The sequence below is a fragment of the Rhinolophus ferrumequinum genome, chromosome X, assembly GCF_004115265.2.
Source record: "Rhinolophus ferrumequinum isolate MPI-CBG mRhiFer1 chromosome X, mRhiFer1_v1.p, whole genome shotgun sequence".
In the NCBI taxonomy this organism is placed as follows: Eukaryota; Metazoa; Chordata; class Mammalia; order Chiroptera; family Rhinolophidae; genus Rhinolophus; species Rhinolophus ferrumequinum.
The window spans coordinates 33,088,438-33,110,231 of record NC_046284.1 but is presented as its reverse complement, the minus strand read 5'-3'; the positions used below and the strand labels follow the sequence as shown (position 1 = coordinate 33,110,231).

General features: G+C 35.6%; 1 protein-coding gene across 7 annotated transcripts in view; it reads left to right on the top strand.

Annotated features, from left to right (window-relative positions):
• The window catches only part of STAG2 (stromal antigen 2), a 123,242-nt gene that overhangs the window by 59,191 nt on the left and 42,257 nt on the right, over positions 1-21,794 (top strand). For all 7 annotated transcript variants that reach the window (XM_033106347.1, XM_033106371.1, XM_033106357.1 and 4 more), the window contains exons 6-13: positions 4,075-4,151; positions 6,807-7,011; positions 11,496-11,647; positions 13,893-13,966; positions 15,075-15,198; positions 15,964-16,062; positions 16,154-16,233; positions 21,517-21,624. In XM_033106347.1, coding sequence (XP_032962238.1) covers positions 4,075-4,151; positions 6,807-7,011; positions 11,496-11,647; positions 13,893-13,966; positions 15,075-15,198; positions 15,964-16,062; positions 16,154-16,233; positions 21,517-21,624 — 919 coding nt within the window. The remainder of the gene's footprint in view (positions 1-4,074; positions 4,152-6,806; positions 7,012-11,495; positions 11,648-13,892; positions 13,967-15,074; positions 15,199-15,963; positions 16,063-16,153; positions 16,234-21,516; positions 21,625-21,794) is intronic.

Here is a 21,794-nt window from a genome sequence, read left to right as displayed (position 1 = left end):
AGGGTCATATCTTTTTGCTTTATATTTAAACATAGAGGGTTGAGGACAAAACAACTGAACAGGTGCCAGAAATAATTTGATGAGTTGAAATTCTAATTTTTATCTTCAGTCTTTCCTGTTATATCGTTGGTTGATCAGTTTTAGATTCCCAATTAGGCTTCTGAATTTTAGTTTTAAAACAAGGCCACAGTCAGAGCGTTTTTCCCTTTATAAGATTCATTCTTTCCCTGGCTTCAGTGCGTTTATAAATCAGGAGCTTCCCAACTCAACATGTGGATATACCTTGTCACAAACCAGGTTGTCAAGAATTTTAAAAATTGAAAGTGTTGAAAACTTACCAGGTAGATTTTAAATACTGCCATAATCTATATATTTTTAGAATCAAGAAAGCTCCATAAAAGGGAATTTACCATATAATCAAAGTTAAGGTCTTTAAATACTTTCAAAACATTCAAAATTATTTCATAGAATTCTTTTATAAATGAGTTAGAAAATCTTTAAGTATGTACAATGTACTTTAACCTTTTCCTGTGGACTCAGGATTGTCATTATGAGCATCTGTTATTTTACTTTTAGTTAGGCCTTCTGCAGCTATTGAGGTGTGGAGGGAATTTGGCCCCACACTGAATGGCTCCAGACTGCTTTGTGGTTGGGGATTCTGTGGTCATTGTTATTTTCTTCTTTCTTGGTCAGCTGGCACATTTCAGTTCACCAGTTTTTAGCAAGCAGTCTTGTTTCATATCTCCCACACTTTTAAGGCAGTGGGCTCTGGCCTGAGGTCCTAATGCCTTCACACCTGCCTCAAGAGTTACCATATTTTGCCGTGTATAATGAATACCCACGTTTTTGACCCAAACTTTTCAGGGGGAAAAAATCTTTCGTTTTAATTTTTTAATTCAAAGTTTTATTTGTTTACATTTATTTAGGTACTTGTTTTTCGTATTATAAAGGAATTTTAGCGTTTATTTTTTTAACATTATGGTACAAGAAATTTTATGTACCAGTAACAAATTTATGATATTTACACATCATAGAAGGCCAAGAACTCTTCATTGTTGCAAATTGTTATAAGTTCAACAAAACTGATTATCTATTCCAGGGTATTATTTTGCATATGGGTATTGTCATTGATTTCTAGTTACACTTTTAACTCATAAGCATAAATAAAAGAATTAAAAGCATTTATATAGAATTAGTACTACCCATGTATAATTCACATCCTTATTTTTCCCTCACATATTTGGGCAAAAAAGTGTGCATTATACATGGCAAAATATGGTACATGCATGGAATTTGTGACAACTTTCCTGCTTATTTTGGGGGTTTTGGCTGTTGTATGATCTGTGAGATGAGAGGAAGAGCTTTAGAAATGGGTCATTTGTCAAAATGTATTCAATATATTTGCTTTGAGATTTATGTATATATAAATGTTTATTTCACAGAAATTGTTTCAGATTTTGAGTTACTTGTCCTTTTCTGTTAGGTTGGTGCAAAAGTAATTGTGGTTTAAAAGGTTAAAAATTGCAAAAACCAAATTAACTTTTGCACCAACATAATAGTACTGCCAAGTTTACAACACCTTAGTATATAAAGTATGGGAAGGTTCTGAAGATATATCCATGACTCTAGATTAAAAAAAAAAAAAACACTTCAAAAGATTATTGAGAATGCACTTCTTTAGCCAAGGGAGTGGTGGTTTCTAACAATTGGTTAATATTTTAAAGCAGTCATTTGGTTCTTTAATGTTGTGTTAAGTAAGGGCTCTTCCACAACACCACTAAAAATTGATTTTACCTGGGGATGGTAAGCATGCTATAGATGAATAATGTCAGACAAATTATTTAACTTATTTTTGCCATAGCCTTAGTTTCATCATCCATAAAGCCAGGATTACATAGTTACCTGCCTGAAAGGCTTGTTACCAGGGTTACGCGTATGTGAAGTGGCCGGCGCATAGGAGGCTCAATGGATGTTAGTTCCTGGTCTACCCCTGCTGGCTTTGTTTTATGCTACCGGAAAGTCTTAAATTGTATGCATGCCCATAGAGAAGGTGCTCAAATATTAATTCTTCTTTTCAGGTTTAGGGTTGGAAAGAGCATGATGTTTTATTGTTGTTTTCAAATTTATACACACATGCACAAGTACATGCATATATAAAACATAGCTTGGCCAATTGAAATAAATGTATTAATTACATCTAATTTTTATAATAAGTCTCATTTTGTGCTAAGACATTCTTTTTTTAGATGTTACTATATTTATGTTGTTCCTAAAGATAAGACTGGCAAGGAATAAATAATCCAGCAATAGAAACATGGCTTTGAAAATCCAGTTTTTACATTTGTTGTTCTTCCTTTTTTAAATCTGACACCCACCATTGGGAATTCATGTACATCTTCTCCTTATATTGTCTCCTTCTTAAAACTTTTCCCTGGAAATCCCTTTCTGATGCTTCTTCTCTACTTGGCTAACTTTTACTGCTTCTTGTAATGTGCGTTTCTCCTCTCTGGTCCCATCCTCCTTTAAAATTTTAAATGTTCTTACCAGATTCCTTCTCTGTGAAATACCTGACTTACGCTAAATGTTTTTGGTTTTTGGGGAGGGCAAGGGGGTCTGAGCCTTTCTTGGAATTGTCACTCATTAGGGCATTTATTACATCCTTTAATATTTTATTTTTTCTTTCCTTTTTTGAGTTATTCTTTATTTAAACTTCTAACTAGATTATAGGCTTCTGGGTGGGTGGGGACTACAACTTATGAGGTGTGATCAAACAATATGGTAAATGTTTAAATTAAAAAAATATTACAGTAAAAGACACATTGCCATTAATCCCCCTCAAAATACTACCCTTCGCTTCAAACACACTTATCCCATCATTCTTGCCACTTTCTGAAGCAGTTCTGGAAATCCTTTTTGTGAGAAGTCTTCTTTCTTTAGTTGGGGTGTCATGGCTGCCTCAATATCCTGAATCATTTTGACTTTGAGGAAGAGCCAGAATCGCATGGTGCCAGATGTGGTGAATAAGGTGGATGAGGACATTCTGTAATGTTTTTATTTGACAGAAATTGCCGTATACCAGAAGCCATATGTAACACTGATGGAGGAGGATTTATGGCACACTTGAAAACACACTTTCTCTCAACCGTAGCTCACACCCGACTGACTGCATTGAAAAAGTTGAAACTTGTCACAAACTATTACTAAGGTTCGATGCGCCACTTCTCAAATTGAAGATCCCTGCCTTTCCTTTGGATGGCACTCAGCAGCAGCATTCATCATATTTCTTGGTCACAACGAAAGGCTCTGTGTCACACATCACTTCTGGTATATGGCAATTTCTGTGCTGTGCGACTTCTGGCTCTTCCCCAAAGTCAGAATGATTCAGGACATCAAGGCAGCCATGACAGTGCAGCTAAAGACACTCATGAAAGAGGAGTTGCAGAACTGCTTCAGAAAGTGGCAAGAATGATGGGATAAGGGTGTTCGAAGCAAGGGGGAATATTTTGAGGGGGGTTAATGGCAATTTGTCTTACTGTAATAATTTTGTTTTTAATTAAAAACATTCACTGTATATTTTGATCACACCTTGTATGTTTATTTGAAGATCTTTTAAAGGATGATGGGATGTCGTTTCCTTACATATAATAGTGCTCAATAAAGAAACCTGACTAAAGTAAACTCTATTTACTCTTTCCCTTTTGATCTTTAGGCTTTTCCTCAAGGTTTTAAATGTTACCCTGGATGCTGCCTCATTCTTGATGATGTATGTTTTATATTAAAGAGACTAAGCCAGTATACATGTTATAGGCATGAGTAAAGTAAGTCTGGTAGAAATGGCCAACGCTGTTCCAGGAAGAAAGTTGTCTGTCAGAAGTGTGGGGCTGTTTTCTTATGCACATTGAGATTGGGATTTGTGTTTTATTTATAGGGTTGAGTATCACAGTAAAGATCATGTGATAAAGTACGCCTTATTGTGTGACTATAGACATTTAAGTATTAGAGACTGACTTAGAAGTTCTCTCTTTTTTTTTTCCATTTTACCATATATTAACTTCTTACACTTGTAAATTTCAGGAGTTGTCACAGCAGAAATGTTTAGACATATGCAGAACTCTGAAATAATTCGAAAAATGACTGAAGAGTTTGATGAGGTAACATTACCCTAAATATTTTGATAATTTTATGCATGTTGATCTTGATTTACTCTTGAAAATATTCTTAAATTCTGAGTATCAGTGTTGTGGGTAAAAGCTTTAGCATTAGATTCAATCAGATGATGGCTATATGACCTTGGGCAAGTTGTTGTCTTAGAATCTGTTTCATCATCTGTAAGATGGGGCTAATACTTATTTCATAAGGTTGTTATAAACATTGAATTCAGTAATGTTTGAAAAATTGCTTAGCATTTTGTAATGCCTGGCACATAGTAAGAACATAATAGATGGTGGCTATTATTATTGTCAAAAATTAAAATTTCAAGGAAGCTTAGAGGCTAAGAACATATCTTGAAATGTTGTAAGTGGAAAATTTGGTCAATATTTGGGGAACCAGGTAGCTTAGGTAAAGGAATACACATATGTGTACCCATGCATGCACACATATAATTTTGTTGTTTAAAATCTCCTTGATGTTTCAAAATGAGTAGTAAGAACAATACAAATAAAAATAATTAGTAGCTTAGACTTGAGTTGATCTTTTGTCAAAGTGATATCTTTGAAGTATTGTTAACAATAAAGACATATTTAGATTTACTGTAATGTAAGCTACTTCAGGGCAGAAATTTTTTGTTTTGTTCACAGCTACATTCCCACACCCAGTAGTTTTACTCTTCAAAACTTTCACCATAAATTTTCAAGCAGAGAGCCTGGTCTCATAGCAGTTTTATCTGATCACTTTTTTCTTGCTTACTCTGATGAAGGGGCTTTCAACTATCATTCTAAAAGATAGACAACAGTTGTTAAAATGGCTTTGATGATTACTAAGTGCTATTAATCAATGTCCAAGTAGCTAAGAGGTAATTACGAGTAATGGTATTATTTTACCCTAATGTTAAATGTTTTAGTGAGAACCTTCTTACTAAAAGGAAACAGCTATTTGAGATAAGAATCCTGAAATATGATATGAAAATAATCATCAAGTTGCTAAAAATAATTAAGATGATACATTTTAATACACCCACTAAATATGAGCCAATCAGAAAATATAGAAGAAAATCTTTTTGTGGACTATTAGGACCTTATTCTCAGATGAGAAAAGTTTCACTTATATATGAAAAATACATCGTTTTTTATGACAAAATTTAATTGTTAAAAAAATTAGTAAACTACTGATAAAGTGACCTTAAATCTTCAGGATACTCTTGTCAGAAACTCAGAAGTTCTATGTAGTATTGGTCTCTCATTTTTTTTTTTTTAAAGATTTTATTGGGGAAGGGGAACAGAACTTTATTGGGGAACAGTGTGTACTTCCAGGCCTTTTTTCCAAGTCAAGTTGTTGTCCTTTCAGTCTTAGTTGTGGAGGGCGCAGCTCAGCTCCAGGTCCAGTTGCTGTTGCTAGTTGCAGGGGGCACAGCCCACCATCTGTTGCGGGAGTCGAAACCGGCAACCTTGTGGTTGAGAGGACACGCTCCAACCAACTGAGCCATCCGGGAGCTCAGCGGCAGTTCAGCTCAAGGTGCCGTGTTCAATCTTAGTTGCCCCACCATCCCTTGTGGGACTTGAGGAGTCGAACTGGCAACCTTGTGGTTGAGAGCCCACTGGCCCATGTGGGAATCGAACCGGCAGCCTTCGGAGTTAGGAGCATGGAGCTCTAACCTCCTGAGCCACCGGGCCGGACCCGGTCTCTCATTTTTGAGGACTTGTTTGTTTTGTTTTGTTTTTTATTTGGGGAAGGGGAACTGGACTTTATTGGGGAACAGTGTGTATGTACTTCCAGGAAGTTTTACAAGTCAAATTGTTGTCCTTTCAATCTTAGTTGTGGAGGGTGCAGCTCAGTTCCAGGTCCAGTTGCCATTGTTAGTTGCAGGGGGCACAGCCCACCATCCCTTGTGGGAGTCGAACCGACAACCTTGTGGTTGAGAGCCTGCGCGCTGCAACCGAGACATCTGGCACTGGCCCATGAGGGAATCGAACTGGCAGTCTTTGGCGTTAGGAGCACAGAGCTCCAACCGCCTGAGCCGTTGGCCGGCTCCAGGACTTGTTTGTTTTTAATTGTTTATAAAGAATCTCAGTGTAACTACGTTGAAGAATATCCCACCTTTATGTGGAAGAGAGTACCTGAGTACCAGTCTTTCCAGTCTATAGTAGCTACATTTCCATTTAAAAAAAAAAATCTGGTTATTTATGTCTGTTGACTAGTTGATGTCCTTAAGTCAATGAAAACATACATTGTAATCATTTGATTATTTAATGTATTAGACTGGCTGAGAATGTGATTTTATCATTTTGAATTCATTTAGAAATATAACTGGTTTGCTTTTGTTTCAAACAAATTTAATAAATATATCTTTGCTTACCCGAGTAGTGTTTTGCTTTGATGGGAGAGGCTTTCTATTTTTTAACCTGAGTAATTGGCATATACTTTCAATGGTTAAAGTGAATTCAGAATATCCATTTGGTCTTAAATAAAAGTAGAGGTGTTCAAAGGTTACCTCTACCTTTGCATGTTCTCCTGCCTACTTGGACGCTTTTATTGGAGAAGAAAGATAAGGAGTCATTTCAGTTTCTGCCTATGTTATTTTAAAAACAAGTAAAATTTTATTGTCATGTGTTTTTAAATGAAATTGCTGTTTAAAATTTTTGTTTCAGGATAGTGGAGATTATCCACTGACCATGGCTGGTCCTCAGTGGAAGAAGTTCAAATCCAGTTTTTGTGAATTCATTGGCGTATTAGTACGGCAGTGTCAATATAGTATCATATATGATGAATACATGATGGATACAGTCATTTCACTTCTTACAGGATTGTCTGACTCACAAGTCAGAGCATTTCGACATACAAGCACCCTGGCAGGTCAGTATATGGAAAGATTTTCTGTGTATTTTCTAAGATTAGGGATAAAAACAATTTTCATTAAAAGAAATGAAATAATGGTGACACAAATTAATTGATTTTGTTTATAAAGTAACCATTAGGAGGACCCCCTCACTTCTCCTCCAACCCCATGATTACTGGGAATGGGATGGTATTTTCAAGTTTCAATTGTGTAAAGGTATATTATAGTTAGTATATAGTGATTTTTCTTTCAGTAAATCTACTTGATTATTATGCCACAGACAGGGAAAAAAGGTGGATAGGAATGTATTGGGTTCTTGAAAGATGAGATGCTTTACCTGGGAGACCACAGGTTATTTTGGATATGTAGTCCTAATGACCATTATTTTGCCTCTGGTATGAATACTACTCCCTCCTGTTACCCTGTTTCCACAAAAATAAGACCTAGCCAGACAATCAGTTCTAATGCGTCTCTTGGAGCAAAAATTAATACCCGGTCTTATTTTACTATAATGTAAGACTGGGTATAATATAGTATAATGTAATGTAATATAATAAATATAATAGAATACCAGGTTTTATATTAATTTCTGCTCCAAAAGATGCATTAGAGCTGATTGTCCAGCTAGGTCTTACTTTCGGGGAAACACGGTATGATTGATGGTTCCTACAGGATGATGCTTACTCTTTAACCACATCACAAAATGTTGATTTTTATGTTTCTAGTAACTTTAGGCTGAGTCAAATTGTTTGATCTTTGAATTTTAATGAAATCGAGTTACATTTTTAAGACTTACACGATTAATTCTAAGACAGTGGTGTTTGGTGTTGATGTTGATAAAATCTTTCGGTTTCTCCTTTGTGCAAAAGGTAAAATTGTTGATGAATTATTACTGAATATATGCTTTTTGATTTGAGTTTGGATAAATCAAACAGGTGTTAATTATTACTATAGTATTCTAAGCCTTAATGATAGAATATTTTGGTATCTACAAGTTTTTCATTTTCTAAGTGTGGGGATATTTTCTCCTTTTGAGTATTTTCCCAAAGAATTAAAGCTGTGATTAAAGATGTACTTCTGCTAAGTCTTCCATTTTTAAAAATAAAATGCAGACACTGTTCCTGTAGTTTTTTTTTTGTTTTTAGATTTAAAGTCACAAAAAATGAATGTGAACTTGCTCTCTGAACTTGGTAGTATTTAATGTTAAGAACTTGGTGGCTAAAGTAAATTAAAACAAGTGTGATGGTATAAGGTGAATAATTTTAGATCAGAATGACAAACTGGTTTGCTAAGTGTGTGAAATAGTTCCAAGCAGAAAATTAGGAAATCTCTTTTAAAGAGAGCCAATAGCCACATATTAAGATTTAGTTTTGTGTTTTTCTGTCATGCAGTGATATGGGTCTGTGATATAGTCTGGAGTGAGCTAAGGAAAACATAAAATGGTGAGATATTTCAGTTAGTAAGTTTTAAATCACAGGAGATGAGACGTCTCAGAAGCTTGAAGTTCAGTCATAGAAGGTGGGGATCTGCAGGAAGTCTTATGGAAAGCACTTTATGGAGTGATGTTTTATTCTTTGTACTTTTGACTTTTTTTTTCTATCAAATGTGGTTTTTATTCAACTGACAAGTATTTTTCTACAGCTGCACTTGTGGAACATCACATGGCAAAAACAGGAGTTTTTTTAATTCAGACTTTTTTTTAACCTTATTAAAAATGAGATTGGTTCTAAAAATATAGAAAGAAAGAAATTTAAATTCACAAAAAACTGTACATTATCAAAAAGTCACTAAAACACCACATTTGGTTGTATAAAAAGTCCCTTTTGTTATAAAAGGAACATGAAACCGTTTTGGTTTTGATGGTGTGGTTTCCTCCTGTTACCAGACTGATGGGGAAGGGGAAACAAAGGGGCAGGTGATGTTTTCTATTTTTTAACCTGCCTTCCCTGCCAAATACTCTTATTTGTCAAGAAGAGAAAATCCACCTAGCTCAAGGGGCAGTGAAGATGAGGAAAGAAAAGTGAGAAATGCCCCCTTTGATCATGCCTACTCCATGTCCCCTTCAGCCCCCACTTCATCCAACTGAGGCTAGGGCTCCACCCTACCTTAAGAGTGCCTGGTCCCTAGGGAAAGAGATGGAGCAGGGAGAGGAACACAAGGGTAGGAATAGTTGAGATTTCACTACCCCATCTACCTTGCCTCCAATAATAAAATTAATCTAGTATGTTTTGTACCAGGGGAAAACTGCCATGGGGAAAAAGAATAGCTCCCAACTATTAACAGTTCCAAATATCTGACTATCACAAAGTTTGTTACAACGCAGTTATTTAGATAAAATATAAATATTTATGCATAATATAGTCAATGCAAATATTCTTCAATCTACCTCTTATTTAAAAGCAAAAAAAAAAATAAATCTCAAATAAAATGAAAAGTTTTGAGGTTTACCTCACAAAAAAGGCAACTTTAGAAATAGGCTATGGGGGAGAAGGGGCATAAAGAAATAAGAAAGGGACTGCCCCAGGACCTACACTGACCCCTTCAGTGGCTGTTCAGTGCTGCCAAGAAGTTCAAGGAATGCTCTACCTCACCTGTCACCCCTCCCCCACCAGTGGAACATATCTTGCGAGCCTTAGCTCTCTCCTTGGGCCAGCCAGCAGCTACCTCCCCACTGCAAGTACCCGTAATATCTGATGGGATGGGCCTCCGCTGAGCAGGAAAGCAGGGGCCCAGGGGCCCATGGGAGTTAGCAGCTTTCCTCTCACATGTTGGGGCTTAACTTGGGCATAGTCACATGGAGGGTAGTGGTGGACCCAGAACCCCTCCTCCCTACTCTTGTGTTCCAGAGTCTCTGTTGCTGGGGAAGGGGTCCTGGGGTATGAAGTAGATAAGGGAAGGAAAGCACAACTAAATCCACAGAAGTTCATGAGGTTTAGGACAAGATCCTGTTCTGTCCCTCTCCTCGCAAAAGCTACTGAAAGGAGAGGGAGTTCCCGCTGAAAAATTGCACAGTTTAGAGGCTGGAACAGAAATGACTGGGAGAGAGAGAGAGGAGAGACACAGCCTTGTATCCAGAAAAACTGTTCCTGTGGTTTCCCAAAGACAAAAAGGTGATGGTTTAAAACAATGGGAAAGGTGAGAAAAAAAAGATACTTGGGGAAACTGAATGGATGCCAGCAAACAACACAGGGACACAAAGCATTCTCTCTCTCTCTCTCTCTCTCTCTCTCTCTCTCTCTCTCTGTCTCTGTCTCTGTCTCTCTCTCTCTCTCTCTCTCACACACACACACACACACACACACACACACACCCCGTCTCTCTGTCTCAGGCCAGTCGAATGCTACCCGACCTCCATCTTGGGGTTTGCCCAAACTCAGCAGTAGTCCCTCAGGAGTTTCCAAGAGGAGGTTTGGGTAAGAGGTGGGGGAAGGAGACTGGAAGGCCCAGGGTCCAGGGGACCTTCCTGTCCTCTCCTTAGCTACTGAGTTTCAGAAAAGGCTAGAAATTCAGCATGTGAGGAGTTTCCAATATTATAGAGGGGACAGCTATTGGCAGAAGATGAAGACAGAAAAACGGGGACCTCTGAACTTTTTTTTTTCCTTTGAAGGGATTAAAGATTTGGGAGAAGAGAAAAGGATGAAGGAACCTGTACAAGGTAGTTTTACATTACTGCATGACAGAAAATCTGAAAGCAGGGAGGGAGGGAAGATGAAAAATTGAGAGAAAGAGAGAAGCAGAGCCTCCTGAACATGGAAGCAGCATGTGCAGGGCCCAGTGTCCGGCTCGACACAGTTGGGAGTTAAGTCCACTTTACTTGCCGTCACTGCTGGTCCACGCACATGTACTTTTGACTTTTCATTTAGATCTGTTCTTCGTAATTTCACCATTATCTTTATGATATGTAGCAGAGTGAAATGAAAGGAAATCAGACACTGATAATATTCACCAATATTTATATATACTGTAGTTTAATAAAAAGTACTCAAGCTCTCCCTTCTCCCTTTGGTTACTGAGAAATCGACATGACTGCCGTGTAAACCGTAGTTTATTTAGAAAGTGAATCATGATTTCTGAAAAAGATCATTGTAGTGACAATGATATTATAGAATATGGGGTTTGAGCGTAGTCTGGGGACAGGTTACCTAGTTTTGAATCCCAGTTTAACTACTTATGTTAACTGTATAATCTGAGGCAAATTTCTTGATCTCCCTGAGCTTCAATTTCCTTGTGAATGAAATGGGGATAATATTATAGTACTTAATTTTGAGGGTTGTTGTGAGGATTAGGAGATAAATCTATCAAAAGTACTTAACATAGGTAGCTGACATACAGTAAGTAAGTATTCAATACATATTAGCTGTTGTTTTGTCATTTGTAGCAACTGTATTTTTCTTTTCTGTTAGAAGCAGAACAGCCCATTTTGTTTTTAATTTCTTTTGATCTTAAGTTGTAACTTTTTGCATCTGTGAGGCTAATTTCAACATTTTCCCTTTAAAAATAGCTATGAAGTTGATGACAGCTTTGGTCAATGTGGCACTAAATCTTAGCATTAATATGGATAATACACAAAGACAATATGAGGCAGAACGGAATAAAATGATTGGGAAACGAGCCAACGAGAGGCTAGAGCTCCTACTACAAAAGCGGAAAGAGGTAAACTTCTGTATTGACCATTTAAGCCATTAATATGTGGCCAACTTGGTCACCATTAATTATGACATAAGTTTGCTAGTTCATCTGATAAAATTTTTTGAAAGATTTAAATTTAAATAACATTTCAAGTTGTTTATATGTCTAACTTAGTTTGTTGACTATCCATGCGAACAGGACCTTTTGCGTAAATTTCTGTGTGGACTAGGATTAAGAAAGAGTTCAAGGCTTCAACTAAGGAGTCCTGGGCAAGTCTGACAAGTTTTAAGCCTTAGTATTATTCATCTCTACTGTGAACATGTGTCATGTGGGGGTCTCTGGTCCCACTCCCCGCATAAGAATGCAGGACATGGTGAGGCCAAAAAGGAACACCAACGGAGTCATAGATAGGGGAGTCATACCACTATATTCTCGCTGGCAGCTGGGTTGGAGACACAGGAAGCAGGAGCCACACGATCCGCTGTCTGCCTTCTGCTTTGCCAACCAGCCAACCCCCTTGCTAGCGGCAATCCGCACGTGCTAGCTCAGCCAATCCGCACTTGCTAGCTCAGCCACGGCAGTTAATCAGTGGCCAATGGCTAAATGGTTACAGCTGATGGCCATCTACTACCCGAGCCAGCACCTTTCCACGTGAGGCCGAGAGCCTGGAAACTGCTCTCTGGGACTCTCTCCCCACAACATACCTCTCCTAAGTTCCTCTGTCAGCTTCTTAGGAAGAAATAAGGTTTCACTTATGTGAAATCACTTTGAAAAATAACTTGTAAGCTATTTATGGTGTCTCAGTTGGTGACTTTTGTGTAGTGTGGAGGTACTTGGTTTTCATTAATGACTGACCACTAAATTGAGCTTTGAATGAGGAAAATATTTTTCCAGCCTTATGCTAAATAAAATAAAATTTTTCGATGTTGGTTTTGACTTTAAATTCCTCCATTGATGATACAATATTTTGCTAAACATATATTGGGATGTTTATTTTTATTTCTAATATGCAAAGTCTGATGTCTCAAAAATATTAGTAATGCCATTGCCATTGAGTTAAAATATTTGCCATGGTAATCCATAAATTAATTACTTGATTTTGACATTTTGGGTGGGGGGTAGCTGAAATTTTAAGTTGGTGTTTCCTGAGTCAATAACTTTTTAAAATGCCTTGACTCAAGAAAAGCCAGAAAAACCTTTCCCATACTTCCCCAATGCCTAACTACCTCTTCGTTTTCATATAGTTTGAAATGAAGAATTGACCTTTTTGCCCTTTAATTTAGTTAATAAATTTCATCAAATGATTTATTAGGTGAACATAATGCATGTCTTAGTCCTTGAAATTATGGCCTAATTCTTAAACATAAATTTAAGATTGGGAACACAGAATGAGTGGATATAGGTAAAAGGATTTTGAGATTAAAATTACATGTACAAATATAAGATATTAATACTTCTAGATTAGGGTTAAGTCTTTAAAAATGCTGAAAGACCGCCTGTACTTTACCTGTGCTAATGAACATAGGAAGTGCATGCCCTTGTTAGCATTATTTATAAAAGCAAGTTTATATTTACGGAAAGAAAAAAAGTGTTTTTTTTGTTTGTTTACAAAAGCACAGAACATTAAAAGCTAATCGATACTTAGATTGTGACAGATTTTTCTCTTAACTCTCAAGTTCTGCATTGAAAGTGTATGGGAATAGATAAGTCGACCAAGATTTGAAATGTTAGTTAACTTGATTATTTCAGGTGAGCCTTATTTCCTTGAAAAGAATTCAGCAGAGCCACAAATTTACTACCAGGTTATTTTACTCAAATCCCTTTTGTTTTTTGATCAGGCACAACTTAATACAACTCTTCTTTTTCAGACAATAAAGACCGATACACTATAATCAAATATTGTTATGCTTTTTGATAATGAATATATGTATATATATATAATGTAATAGATAATATGTATTATAGTAAACTACTTTACATATTTCTTTACATATCCTTATACAACGGAAATTTGTGAGCATTAGAAAAAAATTAATCTACCAGCCAAGCATTAAAATCCAAGTCAGATATTCCACATATCAAGGGACTTTGCTACCTGATATACAACACCTGTCATTTTTTTCTGTGGTTACTTTTGTCTAGTGGAATTAAAAATGAGGTGTAACCACCAAAAAGCACTGGAGAAACCTATATTTGTACTTGTAACAACTTTTTAGATGCTCTTTTGGTTGTCTTCTATTACAATTGAAAAGAAACTGTTTTTTTACAGCTTCAAGAAAATCAAGATGAAATAGAAAATATGATGAATGCAATATTTAAGGGAGTGTTTGTACATAGATACCGGTAAGTCAGGGCAGCTTTTGTTCTATGTGTAATTCTACTCTATTCAAGTTTGAAAGTGGTTTAGGAGTGTAAGTTAGTGGAAAGAGAAGAGCATTGGAGCAAGATCAGTGTTAGAATCTAAGCTCTTCCACTGATTGAGACACTCAAGGCAATTTATTTAACTGTTCTGAACTTGATGTTTCCTAACTGAAGAATGGGGTAGCGTTGTTCTTGACTTGCAGCTACTAAGTGGAAGCTACTGCTGTTATTAGGAGTCAGGGTATAGAATATTTCATTGTTTGGGGATGTATTAGGTTAGTAGAGGCTGTACATGCTGACTCCTGACTCTTATCTCTTCCGTTTGAATATCAGTGGGAAAATTTGGATAGATGAGAGACATTTTCTTTTGCTGTTTTGAATTGGTAGAGGAAAGAAATAGGTAATCTTACCATTTCAGCTTTAACCTATTCTTTAAATGTTGGTGGCATTCTTATTCGACTTCCTCATTTCCTCAACTTGGCGGGTATTGAATCAGGTTAATACTTTCTTTGTAATGTCCTCTTGTCCATTCTTACCTTTATTTCTATTGGCATTACCTTAGTCTATTCCTTTATTATTCTCCTGCCTAGAGATTTTTGAAATTTTCCTAAAACGTCTTTTTATTGCACCATTTCTCTGCTCAGAAGCCTTCAGTGACTCACAGGGTGAATTAAAAATAATTTAGTCTGACATTAAAATCCAAACTGAACTTGGCCTCAGTTTTATGTGTAACTAATTCTCGCCTGGAAAACTATGCTCTAACCAGACTAGTGTGCCTGTTCTCTTCTGAATACACCATGCCCAGCAGGTGTGAGAGAAGGCTGGGATATGGCATGGTGTAAAAGGAGGGGATCAGATTTTGTTTGTAGTTTAATTTAAAATGTTTATGTGGTGATAATTGTGCTTTGCCAACTACACTGCAAACTTGGCATTCAGGGGCCATGCTTCAGTTCTAGTTTCAAATCCCCAGTAATACTTAAGATAGTGGTGTGGTCATAGTAGGTTTGAATTATTTGGCATCTCTTGAATAAAACACAAGTCCTGTGATATAGTGGTACTCATATGCATAATTTTTCCTTCCTCCATTCAGTGATGCAATAGCTGAAATCCGAGCTATTTGTATTGAAGAAATTGGCATTTGGATGAAAATGTATAGTGATGCCTTTCTTAATGACAGTTATTTAAAATATGTTGGTTGGACTATGCATGATAAGGTAAGATATGCCCTACTGATAGTTTGTCTGTCTACACACAGACAGCTATCTGCAGCTCTGATTCATAAAGTTAACCTGCATGTAGGTATTACCTGGGACCATGTTCCTTATAGGCCCCTCTCCTTTATTCGGTTCTGTCTACATCATCTCTACCACATAAAGAACTCTAGATTTTTGAATCTTGGCCACTGATTCTGCCTTTAATGATAAAATAATTTTTGTGCTGAAATATTTAAGATCATGTAGGTGATGGTGATGGGGCATTTCCTAGAGCAGAAAGAAGAGTCCTTTCTTTGTTAGTATGTGAGTGCTGTATTTTTAAAATTCCTCTTTTGATAAACGTATCTTAGCCAGATTATAAATTACAACCTGGCCTCTGACTGTGTGTGTGTGTGTGTGTGTGTGTATGTGAATCTACCTTTCTCTGAGGCTGCCTCATCACTGGCCTTGAAGTTTCCTGTATATATTCCTTACGAATAGTACTTTCTGTAAAGATAGACTGTGAAATAGGCTACTATCATCTTTCACAATAGTGTTTCTCTGAAAAATTTTTATTTAACCTACAGAAATAGTAGCCCCAAAAACATGTAGTCTTAAATGTATGTATTGATTCCTATTTTTATGTTATCAAAGATAAGTTTCTGGAGAAATCCTGTTGTATAGATCATATTTAAAATTTTAAAGTAGAAAGTATTGTATGTATCTTGAATAATCAGGTTGAAAATATTTAAAGTTTTAATGCATTTTTCTCCTTGTTTCATTTAGCAAGGTGAAGTAAGACTCAAATGTCTCACTGCTCTACAAGGGCTTTACTATAACAAGGAGCTTAATTCCAAACTGGAGCTTTTCACCAGTCGGTTCAAGGTTAGTATTAAGTATTTAAAAATTACCTATTAATTTGAAAATATTTTTCTTTTGCTTTCCTGTTAAAAATATTTTATTTTTTTGTCCTTAGGATAGAATTGTGTCTATGACCCTTGACAAAGAGTATGATGTTGCAGTACAAGCAATAAAATTACTCACTCTTGTTTTACAGTAAGTATGTATTTATTGCATACTACTAACGTCCAGATACCTAAATATTACATTAGATTATTTGGTTTAAATTTATCTAGATCTAAATTTTAATAACTTTGTCATGGGGTTTTACAGCTACAAGTTTAATTTTCTCATATAAAGTTGAGAAAATAGGAAGAGGAAACCAATGGAGTAGAAAAAAATCTGAGCTAGGAATTCATGTGTCCCTTTCTCTTGGTCAGTTTCCTTTATATTTTACTGTCTTAGATGTTCTTGAAATAAAGTTAAACACTTGAGTGTATAAATGTGCCTATCATATTTTGTCACACTTTTAGAAGTTAATCTTTACTAAAACTTACCTGTAAACAATCTGAATTTGAACATATTATGTTAAAATGCAATAGTGATGCAATTCGTTTTTTCTTTTTAAAAAATTATGGTAATATAGATAACATACAGGTTACCATTTTAAACATATTTAAGTGCGCAGTTCAGTGGCATAATGCACATTCACGTTGTGCTGTCATCACCATTATTCATCTCCTGAACTCTTATCACCCAATACTGAAACTCTACTCATTGAGCACTAACTCCCCATTCCAACCCCCCACGAATCCCTGGTGACCACTGTTCTACTTTCTATCTCTATGAATTTGACTGTTTTAGATACAGAGTCTGTCCATGTTGTAGCAGATACCAGACTTTCATTCCTTTTGAGGGTTAATAATACAATGGCATCTGTCAGTGGACATTTAGGTTAACATGATCCAAATGATAACTGTAAAAGGGTTTTTTTTTGAATCATAACATGCAAATTCTGACACTCATGGATAATTCATTATGTAAGAGTATCCAGCAAAATTCTGATAAAAACTAATGAGAGATGACTGTCCGATATGATTTTAAGTCATATTGTAAAGTAATAGTCATTTTTAACTTTGGTACTTGTGTGTGAGTAGGCAGAGATCAGTGGCACAGAATAAAGAATACTAGAGACAGACAAATGCAAATGCATCCAGGAACATAGTATGGGGTGAGGGTGGCATTTCTTATGGGAAAACAAATGGTTTTGTGACAACTAGATTTCATTTGGGGAAAAATTAAATTGGATTCATATCTAATTTCTTACACGAAAATAATTTTTAGATGGATGACATGATTAAATGCAAATAAATGAAATCATTAAAGTACTAGATGAAAACTTGGGGAAGATTAAACATTTTTATTTTATATGTAAAATGACTGAGGAAGATCTTTCTCAGCATGACATAAAACCTAGACGTAAAACAATCATTGAATTTACATACAAAACTAAAAATGTGTTTATTACATAAAATACCATAAACAAAACAAATGACAGATTGGGCAAAATATTTGTGTCACAGTAATCAATTTCAGTAAATCAATAAGAACAGAAACCCGATAGGAAAACAGTCAAACATTAGTAACCAGATTATTGACAGGAAAGAAAATAATTTTTTAAAAATTTACTGGGGTGACAATGGTTAGTCAAGTTACATAGGTTTCAAGTGTACAATTCTGTAACACATCATCTATGTATCACATTGTGTGTTCACCACCCAGAGTCCGTTCTCCTTCCATCATCATATATTCGATCACTTTCACCCTCACCTACCAGCCCCTATCCCCTTACTCTCTGGTAACCACTAAATTATTGTCTGTGTCTATGAGTTTTTGTTTCTTCATTTGCTTGTCTTGTTCATTTGTCGTTTTCAGTTTTATATACCACATATCAGTGAAATCATATGGTTCTCGACTTTTTCTGTTTGACTTATTTCAACTAGCATTATAATCTCAAGATCCATTCATGTTGTCACAAATGGCACTATTTCATTTTTTACGGCAGAAGAGTATTCCATTGTGTATATATACTACATCTTTATCCACTCATCTATCGAAGGACACTTTGGTGGTTTCCATATCTTGTCCACTGTAAATAAAGCTGCAGTGAACATTGGAGCACATATATCTTTACGGATAGATGTTTTCAGATTTTTGGGTAAATATGCAATGAGATATCACCTCGCACCTGTTAGAATGGTTATCATCAACAAGACAAATAATAACAAATGTTGGAGACCAAGGCTGTGGAGAAAAAGGAACCCTCATTCACTCTTGGTGGGAATGCAGATAGGTGTAGCTGCTATAGAAGGCAATGTGTAGTTTCCTCAAAAAATTAAGAATGGAATTACCATATGACGCAGCAATACCTCTCCTGGGTACTTGCCCAAAATAAGAATTTAAACATATGAAAAGATGTTTAGCTACACTGTAGAGAAATGTATATTACAATGAGGCCATTTTTTACCTATTGCTTGACGGAGATATAAAAGTGTTTGGTAGTATACTGTATTGTTGAGACTGCAAACAGGCCCTTGGATACATTGTTGATGGGACTATAAGTTGATAGAACTTCCTTGGTGAAAAGTTCGGCAGTATCTATTCACATTTATACAAAATGGACTGCATTGTAGTCATTAACCAGAAGCCATCTCTAGTTGTACTGATATTTTCTGAGAATTCACTTAACTGGGGACATTTTGAGCAGTGTTAATTATTGTATTTTTCTTTAATGTTTAATTGCATTGAAAGATTACAAACGTATGCATGTTATTAAAAACATTGAAAAAAATCCTGAAATACGTAAGAAAGTAATAGTGCTTTACATATATTTCAGTAATTTCTTCTCCCTTCCTTCTTAATACCTTAGAGCCATTTTTTCCTCGTTTCTGATACTGATATTTTTATGAAGGGTGATAGCCATTTATGTTGGTTCAGCCATACATTCAACTAATAACTGAAACTTGTAATGAACATTCCTTACCAAATAGTTAAAATGAGTAAACTACTACACATTTACTCTACCTTAACCGATGTGATTCAGAGTTTTTTTTCTATATTTTTCAATATGTTTTCCTATATTTTTAATATGTTTGTTTATAACAAGTGATTTTTCAAAAAATATTCCAGTATTATACATAGAGTAATTTAAATCAAAATATTTTTTGAAACTTCAACATTTTGGTTTTGTTTCTCTCAAACAGAAGTAATGTTTTGGAAGCGTTTTTTGCAAAAATCTTCTCCCATTCTGTTGGTTGCCTCTTTATTTTTTTGATGGTTTCTTTTGCTGTGCAGAAGCTTTTTAGTTTGATATATAGTAGTACCTCAGTTTTCGATTGTCTCCGTTGACGAACATTTCAGTTTACAAACTCCGTAAGCCTGGAAGTAAATGCTTCAGTTTTCGAACATGCCTTGGAAGTTGAACATGTCACACGGCTTCCGCTGAGTGCAAGATCCTGAGGCCTAGCTGTCGGCTGTTTTTGATTGTTTCAGAATTCGAATGGTCTTCCGGAACTGGAAGGATTTCGTTAGAAAACCGAGGTACCACTGTAGTCCCATTCATTCAAAATGTATAAGGAACTCATACAACTCAACAAGAAAAAAACAAACAATCCAGCTCAAAAATGGGCAGAGGACCTGAATAGACATTTTTCCAAAGAGGACATACAAATGGCCAATAGACGTACGAAAAAATGCTCAACGTCACTAATCATCAGAGAAATGGAAATAAAAACCACAATGAGATTATCACCTCACACCAGTTACAATGGTTGTCATCAGTAAGACAAATAATAAGTGTTGGAGAGGCTGTGAAGAAAAAGGAACCCTCATACACTGTTGGGCGGAATGCAGATTGGTGCATCCACTATGGAAGGCAGTGTGGAGGTTCCTCAAAAAATTAAGAATAGAATTACCATATGACCCAGCATTCCTTCTGTTGGGTATCTACCCAAAAAATCTGAAAACATTTATCTGTAAAGATATACGTGCTCCAATGTTCATTGCAGCTTTATTTACGGTGGCCAAGACATGGAAACAAACAAAGTGTCCTTCCATAGATGACTAGATAAAGAAGATGTGGTATATATACACAATGGAATACTATTCTGCCATAAGAAAAGATGAAATAGTGCCATTTTTGACAACATGGATGGACCTTGAGATTATTATGTGGAGCAAAACTGGCAACAGAAGAAGTTGAGAACCATATGATTTCACTGATACATGGTGTATAAAACTGAAAACAATAAAAGAACAAGGCGAACAAATGAAGAAACAAAAACTCATAGACACAGACAATAGTTTAGTGGTTACCAGAGGGTAAGCGGGGATGGGGGTGGTAGATGGGGTAAAAGGGATCAAATATATGGTGATGGAAAGAACGGACTCTGGGTGATGAACACAGAATGTGATACACAAATGATGTATTACAGAATTGTATACCTGAAACCTATATGACTTTACTAACAATTGTCACCCCAATAAACTTTAATTCAAAAAAAAAAGGAAGTAATATTTCGTTGGACATCACACTTCTGGAAACCTTGAGCAGAGTAGAAAATCAAAAAGCATCTGAGGTCCTCAACTAACCTTCTAATGTAGTTAGTCTTTTCTCTCCTGTGGTGGTCCCATGATTTTTAATTTACATATAATGGTAAAAACTCAGATTGTTTATCTCACAATGTTAGAAGGGAAAGAGGTGCCAGAGGCTGGGACTTCAAATGCAGAGTCCATAAGAGAAGAACTCACCCAGGTTTGCCCTGGGGTACTGTGGTTGATGGGCCTAGGAATGACTTTCATTTACTAAGAAGATTTTGTTAGATTCATTTTGTTCTTTAAAATAAGATCAAGAAAATGAGCACTACATTTTAGTAAGATTTTTCTAATGATAGATTGTAATTGAAAGTCTTTAGCACTTAAATTTTAATTAACTTGTAAATCCATTTCTATTGTCTTATATGGCATTCAGTACATGGTGGATGAAATATTCTTCATCACCATGTAACGGGTATTAGTATATTTTAATGTTCCAATATTGTTTATTTCCTTAATATTATTATGAAATATATGCAGTATTCTCTGTAATTATTAACTCCAAGCTCTAAGTATGCCACCACTTTCTTTAATACATTAATTTATATTACATTTTCTTCATTTCCTTTTAGTATGCTTGTCATATTATTACATCTCACCATATATGTTTTTCCTTAATTGACTCTTAATTTTACCTCCATTGATCTTAGACGTTAACAAAATACTCAGCCCTTTTGTCAGGACAAGCTTTTACTGACAGACTATAATCAAATAATCAAACAGATTTCCTCTGTTTTTTTTTTTTCTTAACACAAGTTAATGAAAGTATGAGCATGGATTTTTGGACTAAATATGCTTAAAATTTTGGCATTACTGAAAAAACTGCTACTGCTTGTTTCTTTGTAGGAGTAGTGAAGAAGTTCTTACTGCAGAAGATTGTGAAAATGTCTATCATCTGGTTTATTCAGCTCATCGACCAGTAGCAGTAGCAGCTGGAGAATTTCTCTATAAAAAGTAAATCTCTATTTTTGTTATTCATTTTCAAAAGTGTACTTTTAGGACAGTAATTTATGGTGCTATAATTCACATTAAAATATATGTAATTTATTTTCTTAACTATTCAGTATAGGTCAAATTAAAAGTTTCACATTTTACAAATATTTCCTTCAAAAGTTTCCATTTCC